The sequence below is a fragment of the Quercus suber genome, unplaced genomic scaffold (genome assembly GCF_002906115.3).
Source record: "Quercus suber isolate HL8 unplaced genomic scaffold, Cork oak 2.0 scaffold_3B, whole genome shotgun sequence".
Taxonomy (NCBI): Eukaryota; Viridiplantae; Streptophyta; class Magnoliopsida; order Fagales; family Fagaceae; genus Quercus; species Quercus suber.
This window is the reverse complement of record NW_027071805.1, coordinates 1,390,476-1,407,027: the sequence shown is the minus strand read 5'-3', so window position 1 is coordinate 1,407,027 and position 16,552 is coordinate 1,390,476. Positions and strand designations below refer to the sequence as shown.

The 16,552-nt window shown below is 35.5% G+C and overlaps 2 protein-coding genes across 2 annotated transcripts; both read left to right on the top strand.

Moving 5' to 3' along the window:
- The first annotated feature begins 6,917 nt into the window (after window positions 1-6,917).
- Window positions 6,918-7,694, top strand: LOC112016606 (uncharacterized). The gene has a single exon (XM_024049144.1). The coding sequence runs from the start codon at window positions 6,918-6,920 to the stop codon at window positions 7,692-7,694; it is 777 nt and encodes a 258-aa protein (XP_023904912.1).
- A 103-nt stretch (window positions 7,695-7,797) lies between these two features.
- On the top strand, window positions 7,798-15,022 carry LOC111982897 (protein ACCELERATED CELL DEATH 6). The gene is made up of 3 exons (XM_065770107.1): window positions 7,798-8,325; window positions 8,799-8,973; window positions 14,516-15,022. Exons 1-3 carry the CDS (start codon window positions 7,813-7,815, stop codon window positions 14,716-14,718), a joined length of 891 nt encoding a protein of 296 aa, XP_065626179.1. The 5' UTR covers window positions 7,798-7,812; the 3' UTR covers window positions 14,719-15,022.
- Window positions 15,023-16,552: the final 1,530 nt, after the last annotated feature.

Genomic DNA, 16,552 nt, shown 5'->3' with positions numbered 1-16,552 from the left:
GGGGGGGGGGGTGGGGGGTGGTAATAAGTTGAATTCAAGTGTCACATTAGTAATTTTTATGTAGAAGATAGGAAACAAAATTCTCGCAATTCATAATAAAGTTCATGTTCACAGAGATTATAATTCTAAAAAATTTGTTAAACAAACAACTTACTTTTATTTGTTTTTAAATGGATAGACGAGTGACATGTTTTTAGGGTTAATATGGACTACAAATTGACCAAGTGGAACAGACATACCTTTAGATTTTTTTTTTTTTTTTTTTGGCGTTTTCTATCTAAAGCCTATACCAAGCTCATAGCAAGCTTTATTAACTTTTTACCGAAGAAAGTTTTATTAATGAGCTTATATTGGGGATTGAATGATTTATTGTCAAGCCATATTTTCGTGATTTTGTTCATATATATATATAAAAGGCTTTTACGGAACACACTAAGTGATGGTGTTAAAAAAACATCCACATGTATTTATAGTCGCATGATATTTTAATAAATCATTTGACTTAAATAATAAGTGAATGTTATTTTTTTAACCATCACGTAGTGGGTTACATAAAAATTTCTACAGCCTAGGTTGCATAAAAACCTTGCTCAAAAGAAAAAGAATTACTTGAGCTTAGCCCGATTACAACACAAGCCTCAAAGTACAGATTGAGCTTGCTATATTTCTAGAAAAAGGAATATAAACTAGCAGTTTAAATCAAGCTGAGCTTGGGTTGTTCATGGATAACTCAGTTTATTTACTGCTGAATGTTGTTACAATATACCCAAAATGCCCATGTTTTAAATTTCAGATTTGCAAAAATATTTTGGAATAGAATATTAATTCAATGATTAATGTTATAGCTACAAACTATTTTATAATATTTTTACAAACTGTTGATGTGACCAACTACTTATTGGTTTTCATCTAAACCCATCATTAATATCACTTTTTTATTTACTAATAATCACTTACCACATCAACAGTTTGTAAAAAATTGTGTAAAAAATTTATATCTCTAGCATTACTCTAATTCAAGGTTATCATATGAAATCAAATTTCCACAGTACAATCAAAGAAACTGCGCATATGTTTACAATTTATAGGAAATGATACTTGTCAAAGTCCCAAAAAAATAATAATAATTACAATTCATAGGATATGATGCTGTCCAAACATCTAAAATACTAATTGTGGGGCCTGTTAGTTAAAAAGGTATATTAATCCTCAGAAGTGGGCTCAGGGCCCAATGGCCCAATCCGAGGATACTTAGTCATCCGAGGACAGCCTAGAAAAGTTTTGTTATTGCTAAATGGGTAATATAGGAGAAACGAGTGAATATTGTATACAGCGGCATAACCCACGTCCGAGGACACCAAAGTCCGAGGTGAATGTAACTTTCATGTTAGTGGGGAGACTCCACCAAGTTGTATCTGAACTGGAAATTGGATATAACTTAAGAAGGCGTCGGGGAAGGTAGCAAATATCTTCTAAGGCCATCACCTCCACATTAAATGCTTTCCAGCTAACACTCTGGCCGCATTAATGTGGAGGTGATACCTGAACAGTAACTAAGCAGCTTTATGGCCACTAAGCTGAAAGTTTCGGTAGGTGCTGGATGGGATAGAAAGGAGCTCCCAAGATAAGAACTACACGTGTACGATGGAAACAGGGGGAAAACGGAGTATATAACATAGGAACAAAGGAAATAAAAGAGGACTTTTTGGCAAAAAAAAAAAAAAAAAAAAAAAAAAAATACAGCGGCATAACCCACGTCCGAGGACACCAAAGTCCGAGGTGAATGTAACTTTCATGTTAGTGGGGAGACTCCGCCAAGTTGTATCTGAACTGGAAATTGGATATAACTTAAGAAGGCGTCGGGGAAGGTAGCAAATATCTTCTAAGGCCATCACCTCCACATTAAATGCTTTCCAACTAACACTCTGGCCGCATTAATGTGGAGGTGATACCTAAACAGTAACTAAGCAGCTTTATAGCCACTAAGCTGAAAGTTCTGGTAGGTGCTGGATGGGACAGAAAGGAGCTACCAAGATAAGAACTACACGTGTACGATGGAAACAGGAGGAAAACGGAGTATATAACATAGGAATAAAGGAAATAAAAGGGGACTTTTTGGTAAAAAAAAAGAAAAAAGGGAGAGAGAGATCAACTGAAAGAGAGCCGAGGAGAGTTTTTCTCAAAAAGCGAACCTAAAGTATCCCTTGTTACTTGAGGAGTAGAACCTTTCCTGCTAAGCAGTACTAGTTCTTGGACCCATACTCTAAAAATTTATTGTTTGGGCTTGTTGGGCTGAAAACCCATTCATATTCAGGGTCAATCCAAATTGAGTCCCTACACCTAAAATATATATTAAATTTTATTATAATGCTACGATTTAGACAATTTGATTTAAATATTCCATTATCTTCAAGGTTTTATTTTTGTATTGTCACCAAATAAATGAATAATAATAACTAATAAGTATTACATTACAACATTTTGTATTCTTTATAGTACTTATTCCTATGTAATTATTATTACAATTTACCAAATGTGCTCTAAGAGCCTTGTAGCAAACCTCCTAGTATTTCAAAAATAGACATTCAAGATTTAAATCCTCCCTTGAGGTTGCAATTATCAAAATTTAAAAATAAAAATAAAAGAAACATTTAAAGTTCAAGAAAAATACTTAAATGGTCTTGGAGCTCTCATATAGGGGGTAAGCCTGTGAGGGGACCCATGTATTATCCAAATGTCAAATCTCTTATCTTCCCATTATTATAATATATATATATATATATATATAATTGTAGTTTTAAGAGGCGTGTTAATCCCAAGGGGTTGGTATTCATGATATATACAAGGGTAAATTCCACACAACTACCCTGAGGTTTGGGTTAATACTAACTAAGTCCAAGACTTCTCAAAACTAACCAACTTAATCCTAAAAGACAAATTTGTCCCTAAATAGCTAAACACTGTTACTTTCTCTTCTCCCTCTATTCTATTGTCCCTTTCTGTCTTACTCTCTCACCAAACCCATTACCCCCTCTCTTGGTAGTGATAGGTTGAAGCCCAAGCCATGTGGGGATCTTTGGTTAGTAAGGTAAGGAAAAATAATGTGATCCAAATTACATCCATATATTTTCGCCTTTCCATATATTTGGCTAAGAAAGGAAAGTAAATGTGCTCAAATTCCATAAAACCAAAGCAAGAAGATCTAAAGCTATGAGTAAGAAAAGGATTTGGACAATCAAAGTGGATGCAATTTGGCAGCAGTGCGATACTAGCTGATAAGGTAAGGTAGCCAGCAGAGATGTTTAGTGATGACCAAACATAATATTTGAAATTTCAACTGGTTGTTAGGTTCAAATGATTTGGGTGTGTGTTTGAAAATTTGGATTTTGGGTATACTGTTCATAGATCTATGGGTTTGCTTTTTGATTTGGGTTTTGGGGTTTCTAGTAAATGATGTTTGAATGGATTTTGAGTATACTATTTGGATGCTTTTTTTTCCCCTCATTTTGTTGCTATTTGGGTTGTAGGTGGTGGCAGCTATGGGTTGTTGTTGATGTTACTGTTTTTGGGTAGGTAGAACATAAGGAAGAGAGAGAGAGAGAGAGAGAGAGAGAGAGAGAGAGTTGATACTAAACTAACCTTTAGTAGTGATGGTTGTTCAATGGAGTTGCTGGCGCTGATGAACACTTATGGGTTTTGCAAGTGGCCAGCTTTGATGAGAGAGAGACGAGAGAGAAGAGATAACTGTGTTTAGCTATTTAAGGACAAAGTTGTCTTTTAGGGACTAAGTTGATTAGTTTTGAGAAGTCTTGGATCTAATTGGTATTAACTCAAACCTCAAGGTAGTTGTTTGGAATTTACCCTAGGCAAAAATTGGCAAATAACACCAATCCCCAAACAATATAGTTTGTTAGTGACGTTTCAAAACTATATATTAAACTAGCATCTTGAGTTTAAAAGACTCGATTTCTGTGTTTTGATCTAGATGACGTGGTTTATTATCTACGTGGAATCCACCTAGAAATCAACCCTTAGAGGCTCAAGTTATTAAAAACAAAATTGAGCCTTAAAGGCTCAATTTGCAAACTATGGTGGATATTAATCCACATGGTTCCAATGGGTCCCTATTTCCTCGTAAATGTTATTCAGACCCCAGCTCTTTCTCTATTGTGGTTCTCTTGGGTAGATAGTGAAGAAAACCTCTCTCTCTCTCTCTCTCTCTCTCTCTCTCTCTCTCTCTCATACAATCCTAACACTCACAGCTCANCTCACTCTCACTCCCAAAACTCAAAACTTACTCACTCCTACAACAAGCATCGTTTGAAACTCTCAATTTCAGATCCAAGCCGAGGAAGCAAGTTGCTAACAGTTGCTCCTCCTCTGTTCAGCAATGGGCTTCGATTCGCAAACTTTCCAATGGAACTGGGTTTTGATCGTGGGTGGGTTTTGATCGTGCATGCGCTTGGGTGCCACCATGGGTTATTGAACTTGGGTTTTGAGCTTGCATGGTCCTTTGTTCAACATCAGCAGGTAGATCAAAACCCTCTTTAGTTTTTAATTTTTGAAACCTAGGGTTTGAAATTGGGTTTTTTAATGCTTTTTCGGGTTTTTTATTCTTTCTTTGAATTTGAGTTTCTTAAACTATTCTTGATTCCATGTTTCTTCGAATTGATTCCATGTTTCTTGATTCCATGTTTCTTCGAATTTGGAAGAAAGAATTTTAAATAAAACCCACTTTGGAAGAAGAAATTTTAAAACCCAATTTAGAACCCTAGATTTCAAAGATTAAAAAAGCAAAAAGGGTTTTGATCTACCTGCAATGGCTGAACAGAGAGGCAATAATCTTGATCTTCCTCGGCTCAGCTCGGTTCGCATGCATGATCAAATCCCAGTAACCTCAAGTGCAGCAAAGCACATTGCACAATGGGAGTAAGTGAGTCTTGTTGCCACAGCTGAACAGAGGAGCTGTCTTCCTCGGCTCGGTTTGCATGCACAATGGGAGTGAGTGAGTGACTGATTTTTGGGAGTGATAGTGTGTGATTTTTGGTGAGCAAGCCGAATGGAGTTTTGGGAGTGAGAGTGAGTTTTGAGAGTGTTTGATCTGAGTGGGAGTGAGTTTTTTGCTTATTTTTGTGTTAGAGTAACGGAGAGTGGAGAGGTGGGTTACGGCTGGGTAACGGTGACAAGCACAGGTGGGCAAAGTGTCAAACTTTGAACCACAGGTAGGCACATAGAAATCGGGTCAAACCACAGGTGGGCAAATTGTAATTATCCCTAATTTCTATTATCTTATTTTTCTATCATCCAAACCAAACAGAACCTAAATGAAATAGTTTGAAAATCTTAGGATATCTCAATTCCCACTATTAGGGAATTCAGCCCCCATTTGTGCCAAAATACCAATTTGGAAACAAGTTTTTAATTAACCCAACTATAATCAAGGCTTGGTTAGTATGATCAGCACAATATTGCTTAAATAAAAAGTAAGAGGAACATGCAATGTGGTTACACAAGGAAAACCAATGGAACAATTGTCCCAATATAATAACCACAGTGAGGACTTAACCACAAACCCAAAGGAAAGCAAGCAAATAGAATAACTCTACACTAATCTGCTACTAGAATAACTGCTACTTATTGATGTGACCATATGTAACACTAAATTTACAAACTCTTCTACTAGCAAACTTCGTTGCATGTGAAATTGTGAATGCCACTCACAACTTCAAGAAACCACTTGAAGTTTCACTACAACAATTCTTTGTTATTGGATTCAGAGACTTCACCACCGAATCTTCAAAACTACGATCTTGGATATTCGTTGTGCTTTAGAGCTTAGAAATCTCCTAATACTTTGTGTACACCACACACCTCTCAAAACATCTCAAATAATATGCCCTATGGTTGCTTTAATACCTTGACTTGAAAATAACAAAACCCTACCCTCATGAAAACTAATAGAAGTAAATTTGGAATAAGTTTTGCACAAATTTCGATAGGTCAAGATTTTGCATGATAGGTCAATTTTGATGATTCTCGATGGATTGATCATTGGTTGCTAACCTAGTCCTATGGACTCAAAACCCACAGTTTATGGGATTGTAAATAGTTGAACATTAATTATAGTAACAATAGTATACAATCTAAAAAAATTTATTTCAAATCCAACCGAATGAAAGAAAAACAAAATGAAATGAGATTTTTTGTTTTAATTATTTAGATAAAAGGGTTAGGAACTTAAAATTTTAATGAAAAATTTACAAATACAACCATTAAAATTCTATTAATTACAATTCTATATTTAAATTTAAATTTTGGTTGGATAAAAATGATACTTTTTTAGATAGGTTAAGTGTCAAAAACTTTGCTACACACCTTGACGCATAAAGAACTGAGTCATTTCGGATTAATTGCATATTAACAAAAGTTAACATGAAATTGACTCATTATTAATTGTAACACAAACTCATTTATACTAAATAATAACCAGTAAAAAAATCGTTTTGCATTCTAACATTTTGGCCATTATTCTAAAGCACCAAAATACACAAGTATTCAAGTTTGGGCAATGTGATGTGTGTAACGATACCCTTCGGTCCTCACGTCCAGGGACCAACTCTTGAATTTTTTTTTTTTTTATTTTTTATTTTTTTTATTTTTTATTTTTTTATTGCTTAAACAAATTGGATGGGGATTTGACCCCAATTCTATTCAATAAAAAACTTGGACAATATCACTGAATCACAAGCCTTTGAACCTTGAACTTAAGGAAGACGGTGATGTGACAGTGCTTTTGGAATTCAATTTTATGGACTAGGGATGAAACTTTATAAGCCAGTATCTTGATATTCTCTTTGTTTGTTTGTAGATCTTTTCGAAGTGGTCAGTAATTTTTTGGTCAAACATTTGTGGGACTAATGGCTCTAGAGATACCCATTGAAGACTATGCTACCCAGATAGGGAGAGGAAACTACGAGAGGTTAGAGATCTTAAAGGCAAAACAATTCCCAAAGCTCCAGTCCACAAATACCATGTTGCAAGGGATGGAGGACTATGACACAAATATATTGATGGATGTTACTTTATATGAAGCAGTAGCAAAAGATGATGTTAATAATTTCATTGATACGTTGGAAAAAGTTTCAATGGATAAAGAACTCAATTTGGATGCCATTTTAAACCAAATGACCATATCAGATAATTCATTGCTTCACAAGGCAGCAAGTTGTGGAAGTGTAGAAATAGCTGAACTCATCATTGATCACTTCCCCTTCCTTGTTAACAGGAGAAACAATTTAGGGGATACTGCACTTCATGTGGCTACCAAGGCTAGAAAGTTGAACGTAGTCAAAGTCCTCGTAGATAAGTCTTGTAAACTAAGTCCTGCTAATGATATTGATACTTTATCACAAATGAAAAATCACATTGGAAATACTGCCCTGCATGAGGCTGTCATGGCTGCTTTCTCTGATGCCATCAGTAGTTTGTTTTTGGCAAATCCAAAAGTGTCATACTATTTGAATGAAAAGGGTGAATCTCCACTGCGTCTCGCTATTGAAACTGGTAAGAAAGAAATTCTTGAACTTCTGCTCAAAGTTCCCGGTGTATATGATGGGTTAGTTGGAAGGCCTCAAGAAGAGTCACCTGTTTATGCTGCCATCTTAATGAAAAGAAAAGGTACTACTGGCCCCTAACTTCGTCAATTTTGTTTCGACTCTATTTAATTATCAGTTTCATTCATTTTATTCACTTTTTAATATATATATATATATATATATATTGAGCTTAGATATTTTAGAAGAAGAAATATTCATGAAGTGTCCAAAACTATTCCTCATTCGAGACAAAAAGAGGAGGACGCCACTGCATTTTGCAGCATCCAAAGGTTACACTGATGGTGTTCGGTTCCTGTTGAGCAAATTCGGACAACAAGCCCTCCAAAGGAGTACAAGTGGGGACTTTCCTATTCACATTGCAAGCAAAAAAGGCCACATAAAAATAGTCGAGAAGCTGCTTGAACAACAGTGGCCCAATCCATTAGAATTGCTCAACAAAAAGGGTCAGAATATTCTTCATGTGGCAGCTGAGAGAGGAAAAAACAACGTGGTAAAATGCATATTGAAACACCCAAAGCTTGAGGAGCTTTTAAACGCTGAAGACAAGAATGGAAATACTGCTTTGCATTTAGCATCAATGAACCTTCATCCCATGGTCCTATGTTCTCTCACGTGGGATGAGAGAGTTGATTTAAAACGCAAAAACAAGCAAGGATTGACTGCTAAAGATACTGTTTTACAGATTCAGACCAATTCAATAGCAAGAAAGGTATGGCATCTAACCAGTGGTGATTTCATTGAGTATATATACGTTAGAATATAGTAGGGCTATTGGCTATAATGGTTTTGTTGTATCACGAGCTCCCGTAGTTTTAGGGCTACCTTTTTTTTTTTTTTTTTTTGAGAAGAATGTAAGCGTAGTTTTATTAAAGAAAAAGGACAAATTAAGACAAGTCGGATTGGAACACAACGTCCAAATCCCCAGGTAGATCTTCTACCCAAACATCAATATCTGCAGCTGAAACTGCTCTCCTAGCTAAACAGTGAGCTAATTTATTTCCTTCCCGACCAACATGCTGATAACTACAATACCTCAAACCAGCCCTAACCTCTTAGTCTCATTGACAATATGACCATACAAAGTATTGCAGCCACCAGAAGCGCTTAAAGCTCTCACAACCTGCAAGCAGTCACCCTCCACTATGACATCAAAAAGGCTGAGTTCTCTGGCAAATTCCACAGCTCGTCTGGCAGCCAAGGCTTAGACCATACAAAGTATTGCAGCCACCAGAAGCGCTTAAAGCTCTCACAACCTGCAAGCAGTCACCCTCCACTATGACATCAAAAAGGCTGAGTTCTCTGGCAAATTCCACAGCTCGTCTGGCAGCCAAGGCTTCAGCCATCTCCACTGAACGGGGTAGGCCAATCTTCTGACTTAATGCAGCAATAATGTGGCCTGAATGATCCCGATACACCACACCAAGTCCAGCACAGTCCAGCTCATCAAATAACGCAGCATCAAAATTCGCCTTGTAAGTACTAGCGGGTGGGGGGGACCAGCGAGCTTGAGTGCGACGCACAGACCGCTACTGCTCTTGTTCATTCGCATTCCAGAACTCACTGACCATCATACATGCTCGGCCTTCAATCTCATGAATCTGCCATGAGGTTTGACGCACTCTCATCCTGTTCCGTCATTCCCATAGACACCAACAAATCGTGGCAAACACAGCCACCTGTAATCCCGACCCTTCTTTGAACAAATGCTCTAACAGTTCAATAAACGTCCTGCATCCTTTCCGGATCAAAAACTGAAACTCTGGGCCTGACATCCAAACTGCCCGAGCTTGATCACACAGCCACAGGGAATGCATTGTCGACTCCGAATAATCTCCACACCCCTCACAAACATCATCCACAGGTACATGCCGAGCCTTTAAGTTCACCTTTGTAGGAAGCGAATCCTTCGCTGCACGCCAGATAAAGTGCCGGATTTTATTGGGAACCTTCATCTTCCAAATCTTCTTCCATACGGCATGATCATTGGGCAATGAGGATGAGCTAGGCGCAAGACAGTCCTCAGCAGTAACAAGAAAATGATAGGCACTTCGAACACTATATTCACCATCTGCCGTCAACGGCCATATCAACACATCCTCCTCCCCATCCATACAAACTTGAATTTGTCTAACAATCTCAGCTTCCCAATGCAAAAAACAAAGTTCCAATTTACCCGGGTCCCAGATTTTTGTGTGGGGAATAAAAAGCTCACAAACCCGATTAATAGAGATATTGGTCCGTGGAGAAATAATTCTGTTATGATGCAGGTCAGGCAGCCACCTATGCCTCCAAATGTCGATCAATTCCCCATTCCCAACTCTCCAGATTGCTCCTTGATTAATTACATCACGAGCTTGCAAAATGCTCCTCCATGCATAGGAACATTTTGGGTGAATAAGAGCATCAAGAACACAACCATGTGGAAAATACTTTGCACTAAACACTTTAAAAAGAAGGGTATCTTTTTGGTGAATAAGACGCCACACTTGTTTTGCTAGCATTGCACTATTAAACTTCTGAAGAACCCGAAAGCCCATCCCTCCAATTGATTTTGATGAACAAAGTGAACTCCACTTCACCCAATGGATTTTCTTCGAGTCACCACTACCCCACAAAAACTTACGAATCATTGCTTCAATATCTTTACATAAACCAACCGGAAGCTTGAAAATACCCATAGAGTAGGCCGGTATAGATTGGACCACCGCCTTGATCATCACTTCCTTGCCAGCTTGAGACAACAGCTTTTCCTTCCAACCTTGCATTCTAGCCCAAATCCGTTCTTTAATCTGTGTGAAACATGCCTTTTTGTTTCGACCAACAAAAGAAGGCAATCCCAGGTACTTCTCATAATGCTGGATGGCCGGGACATTCAGTGCCACTTTAATAGCCTCCTGAGCTTGCGTAGCTGTGCTCTTACTAAAAAATAAGGTTGTTTTCTCCCTGTTAATCATCTACCCAGAAACAGCCTCATACACAACAAGCAACTCTTGGATCTTAGCACATTCTTCCAGGGTAGACCTACAGAAAATCAAACAATCATCTGCAAAAAATAGGTGGGTTAGTTTAGGCCCATTTCGACACAAAGAGAATCCATGGATATCACCAGCAGTCGCTGCTTGCCGCAGAAGAGCATTCAACCCCTCCGCACAAAAGAGAAAAGATGTACATTCTAATACATTCTAATATATACTCTACATCTGGTTCATTGAAACCTACAATTCAAAATAGAAAAGATGTAGTTATCATTGCACACATGCTTGCACTAAAATCAAATCAAATATCCATTTACACTATGATGATCATTTACACATCACCTTACCTGGCTTAATACATCAATAGCATTTGCCACACTTTCGTTGCTATTTCATTTCCTTGGAATCCAATGATTTTATGTTATATTTTCACATATTGAATATAAAATTTTGCAATATAGTAATTCTAAGAAATATTGGATGAATAGTATTGTATTTCATAGTGATAAAACTGTACATAAGTGTCTTTATATAAGAGGCATAGTGTTCAGTACATAGCATAGTGTGCAGTACAAGTATGTGTGCTATACAAGTAAATAAGGTGGCCTAAAGCCCATAGTCTATTACCCATTAACAGCCCCCCTCAAATTCAAGGTGGGTGTGAGACCAACTTGAGGTTGTCAACCAAAGCACGAAGACTTCCCTTAGGATGTGATTTGGTGAAGATATCTGCAAGTTGATTTTTATAAGAAATTGAAAATAACTTGAGAGTACCATGGACAAGATGATAACGGATAAAATAACAATCAATCTTGATGTGTTTAGTCCGTACATAGAAGACATCATTGTGAGCAATATCAATGATACTCTGGTTATCACAATAAAGAGGAGTAACAAAGGGTGTAGACGTGCCTAAATCCTTAAGAAGCCATCAAAGCTAGAAGAGTTCAAATGTGGTATCAGTAAAGGTATGATATTTCGCTTCAATGCAGGAGCGGGCCACAACGGTTTATTTCTTGCTTTGCCAAGAAATCAAAGAAGAACCAATTAAGAGACTAGGAGGAGGTTGCATGTAAACTTCTTAACTTAAATTCCTATTAAGGAAGACATTTTTGACATCCATTTGAAAAATGTCTCATTTACTAGCAGTGGCAACAACTAAAAGGGCACAAACAAATGAGATTCGAGCAACCGAAGTAAAGGTCTCTTCATAATCAATCTCATACTCTTGTGTAAAATCTTTTGCAACAAGATGAACTTTATAGCAGTCAGCAGACCCATCAGAGCGAGTCTTGATCTTGTAAATCCACTTACAACTAACCATGGACTTCTTAGGGGGGAGAGTCACCAAAAAAGCCTAGATTGAGGCTCAGGTTTGTTATGCTTATGTGACTAAAGAAAAATGAAACAGGCAGAACCAAAGGAGAAAAAGTGGTGATAGTCTAGAGGTGACCCAAAAAGGTGCTCATATGGAGTTTGATTAGATGACAGTACTAGGAATGTGATTAATGGCATGAACAACATGAAGAACAGTTTCGCCCCAAAAAGGAGTAGGAACTTTGGCAGAGAGGAGAGGCCGAACAATGTCGAGAATATTGATGAACTTTTCATTTGGTTCTACCATTTTGCTAAGAGGTACTTGGACAAATTAGTTGATGAATAGTGCCATAGGAGTGCAAAATAACTTGGACAGCATATTAAGTGTATTTAAGAGCATTATTAGATCGAAAATTTTTGATGCATTTGAAAAATTGAGTTTTAACCATTTTAGCAATGTTACAATATACTTGTAACAATTCAAAACAATGTTCCATTTGAAAAATCCAATTATAGCGAGAACAATCATCAACAAAGACAACAAAATATCGAGATCCACCAATACTAAAGACAAAGGAAGGCCCTCAAATATAAGAATAAATTAGGATATCAGTGGACATTAATTCACTAGTATTGAAAGGCAAAGTTGGGGTTTTTTTTTTTTTTTTTTTTTTTTTTTTTTTTTTTTTTTAAAAAAAACCATTCTAGTCAAATTCTATTTTTTTATTTTTATTTTTATAAAAAAAAATTATAAATGAAAACTATTTTGTTTTGTTTTGATTTGATTCTTATTATTTAATTGATTATTAATACATATGAGAATTAAATATGTAATTGTGCTCATATATATATTAGCACTGATCTCATAATGATACACTGGAATTGATGAATGCCAAAATATCCCATTTCAATAAGCAAATTAGAACAAACAAAAATAGAATTAATAACATTGTTCAAGTATACTGGACTCGTTTTGGTCACATTATCATATTGATGGATCCAATGCAATATCACATTGGACTCAAACTTTGCGCTTAGTAGAATATCAAATTTAAGTGGCTAAGAGCCCTACAGTACCAATTGATTGGCTTGTCCTCTTGATGTTTCTAGAGGAGACATTCATGGCTAAGGGTATGTTTGGTATACTGTAATAGGCATTGTAATTTAATAGTTATTCTTATGATTTAGTTTTTCAGTAGTTTGGTTATATTTTTATTACAAAGAATAGTTATTTTTTATGAATAGGTATTTTTTAAAAAACAAAATTTAGCTACAAAATTGTTTGTAGTCTATGGCTACAATCTTACTCAATAAAATAAGCATTACTACATATTTTGAAAATCTAACCATTAAGTTACATGTTTTTTACACTCTTAATACACGTTAAATTTTGTGTTAATCGAATATTGTTAATCTTATGGCTTATAAGTTTATATTTTATGCAAAATTTTAAATTACAAAAACTTGTTATTTAAATAATTTGTTGATGACATAACTATTGATCTTTAATTTTCAAAAAATTTTGCAAGCATGAAAGATATAAGAAGAAGATGTAATCTAACGATGAATTTATAAAAATCACCTCCAATAAAAAGATGAGTAATACTACAGTCACAAACTATTTTACAATATTTTTACAAACTATTAATGTGGCAAATTCTTATTAGTTCTAGTATGGACCCACTACTAACATCACATTTATATTTACCAATAGTTATTTGAAAATTACTAAAACCACATCAACAGTTTGTAAAAATATTTTAAATTAGTTTGTATTCATAGCATTACTCTAAAAAGATATTAAGTAAGGTTGTAGCATTAGAGGACAACTAATTTTGTAGTTAATTTTTGTTTTTCTTTAAAATAAGGAATAATTATTCTCTTTTAAAAGGGTTGTAATAGTTATTCCTTAGTAAGTGTATTAATTTTTAAAATTAATATGTTTCTAAATAAACAAACTTTCCATATATACATAACAATTAAGATATTTCCTAAAATATATCTTAAATTTTATTATATGCTAGGATTTAGACAATTTGATTTAAACATTCCATTATCTTCAAGGTTCTATTCTTGTATTATCACTAAACAAATGAATAGTAACTAACAAGTACTATATTACAACATCTTGTATTTCTTATAATATCTATTCTTATGTAATTATTATTACAATTTACCAAACGTGCTCTAACGACCTTGTAACAACACCTCCTAGTATTTCGAAAATAGACATTTAAAATTTAAATCCCTCTTGTGGTTACAATTATCATTTTAAAAGTAAAAATAAAAGAAACATCTAAAGTTCAAGAAAAATATTTACAATCTCAGAACTCTCACATAGGAGATATGCCCTACGAGGGACCATGTATATTATTCAAATGTCAAATCTCTTATCTTTCCGTTGTTATAATATATATATAATTGAAGTTTTAAGAGACGTGTTAAACACTTGAACCCCGATGGGTTGGAATTCGTGATATATATAAAATTATGGGAAAAAAAAAAAACAAACAAACAAAACAAACCAAACAGCACATGGTATAAACAAAAACAAAACAAACAGCACATGGTATAAGTCAGCGGGGTACACAGTACAGTTCTAAAACCCTTCTTTCAAGTTGTATAAATCTTCGAGACCACACTCTCCTTTCCTGTCTACAACCAAACGCAGCCGCCTCTCCTTTCTCTTCCCTCTCATTTCTCATTTGCTCAAACTCTCTCAAAATCAAAACAAAACTCTCCAAAACCCAAACCATTTCTCCCTATACATTTCTACCTCTCACTCATACAATCAAAAATGGCCACCATAACTCAAAACTCATTCCTCTCCTCCAATCATCTCCAACTCTTCAAACCCAACTCCAAAACCAAGCCCATCATTGCTCCCACCTCCGTACGCATGTCCCTTCAAGAAACAGCACCCTCCATAGCCGTTGTAGGTGTCACAGGCGCTGTAGGCCAAGAGTTCCTCTCTGTTCTCTCTGACCGTGACTTCCCTTATCGCTCCATCAAAATGCTCGCCTCTAAACGCTCTTCCGGTAAGCAATACACCTTCCAAGGCCACGACTACACCGTCGAAGAGCTCACCGAAGAAAGCTTCGATGGCGTTGATATAGCACGACAAACAAAAAATGAAAAATACAAAAAAAAAAAAAAAAATCACTTATAAAATAAAACTATACATATGCCAAGAATGCAAGACGCCCGAGGTTTTTTTTTTTTTAAAAATAAAGAAAGAAATAGATATTCAAATTTTTTTTTAATAAATAAAGAAATAGACATTCATATATTTTTTGAATAAAAATAATAATAAACATACCTCTATCAAGTTTTTCAAACTTTTCAACATCATTCATAGTAGCTCGAAGGCTAATTGTAGCTGATTAAGAACAGAGTTAGTTTTGACCACAAATGAGAGCTTCCATCATAGTTGGAGATAAAGAACTCTGGAAGGTACCAAGAACACGACCAACCGTGCTAAATGCGGATTTTAAGGCCATAATGAATATCAAAATTACAAGAAAATGTCGTGCAATTTTCGAAAGAACATGGTATCGAAGAAAATTAACCATCCACCAAGCCAAAATATCAAACTTCTCATTCGAGACATCTTTACAACTCTCTGCTAAGTATTTATCAACCTCTGATTTGTTATCTGAAGAATCAATACCCTTCAAGTGATTTAAATCCCATCATCCTCATTGCCCTCACATCCACAACCACAACCACAATAAAATCATCTTTCTCCATTGATCCGTTTGGTTTTTGACCTTGTGCTTGCACAATAGCAGCAGCAATAGAACTACTACTCCCTAATTGATTTTGAATATAGCATCATACAAACTCAACAATATATCTTTTACTCTATTTGCCATATTAGTAGCTTTTTTTCTCCTCGTACAAAGTAACCAAAACAATATTCAAGATACTGTAACTTGTATTGAGAATCAATTAGTAAGCCAACATGCAACAAATGATTCATATTATCAAAGTTTTCTCTATACTTTTCAAATTTGGACTTCATGTACTCCACCATTTTTTTTTTTTTTTGACAAATGACCTTATTTTTCATACTTCAAAGTCAATTGTGTCATGAATTGACATGAGCTCCAAAAAAAAAAAAAAGAATTGCTAGTGACATAATTAGCACCTGAAAACCGCAAGATTGCATCATAGAAAATTTTAAGAAATTTCCCAAAAATCCTAATCTTTTCCCAATCCACACATCCTATCCCCAAGCAACCTCATGTACATCATTTCCTTCTTCCTTTGCCTCCTCTTTGATTGTCCTAAGATAATTTGGATCTTCTTCCTCCAATCTCTCAAAAGCCTTTTTAGACTTCTCGGCCCTCTCCAACATCAAATAGGTGTAGTTCCACCCAGTGGGCACATCTAAGCACAATTGACTTTTAGAGGCAATTAGGCACATAAATTAAATTCACTTAGTCTTTATGGAGAGTATCTTACATATTGCATGGATTTCCTCACTTTTATTATTTCTCATCCATTTATGTTAACCCCTTACAAACAATTTAGTTCAAGATATAGGTAGTACACCTCAAATGCAAGAATTTATGCTCTAAAATTGTTGCCTTCCTATGCTTAGTCTTTTTTTTTTTTTTAATAAAAGAAATAATCCCACTA

Coding starts and splice junctions, on each gene's coding strand:
- LOC112016606 (XM_024049144.1), top strand. CDS start 6,918: ATGGCTCTAGAGATACCCATTGAAGACTATGCTACCCAGATAGGGAGA.
- LOC111982897 (XM_065770107.1), top strand. CDS start 7,813: ATGAAGTGTCCAAAACTATTCCTCATTCGAGACAAAAAGAGGAGGACG. Junction 8,326..8,798: donor CCAATTCAATAGCAAGAAAG/GTATGGCATCTA, acceptor CAAATTCCACAG/CTCGTCTGGCAGCCAAGGCT. Junction 8,974..14,515: donor AGCCATCTCCACTGAACGGG/GTAGGCCAATCT, acceptor AGTTCTAAAACC/CTTCTTTCAAGTTGTATAAA.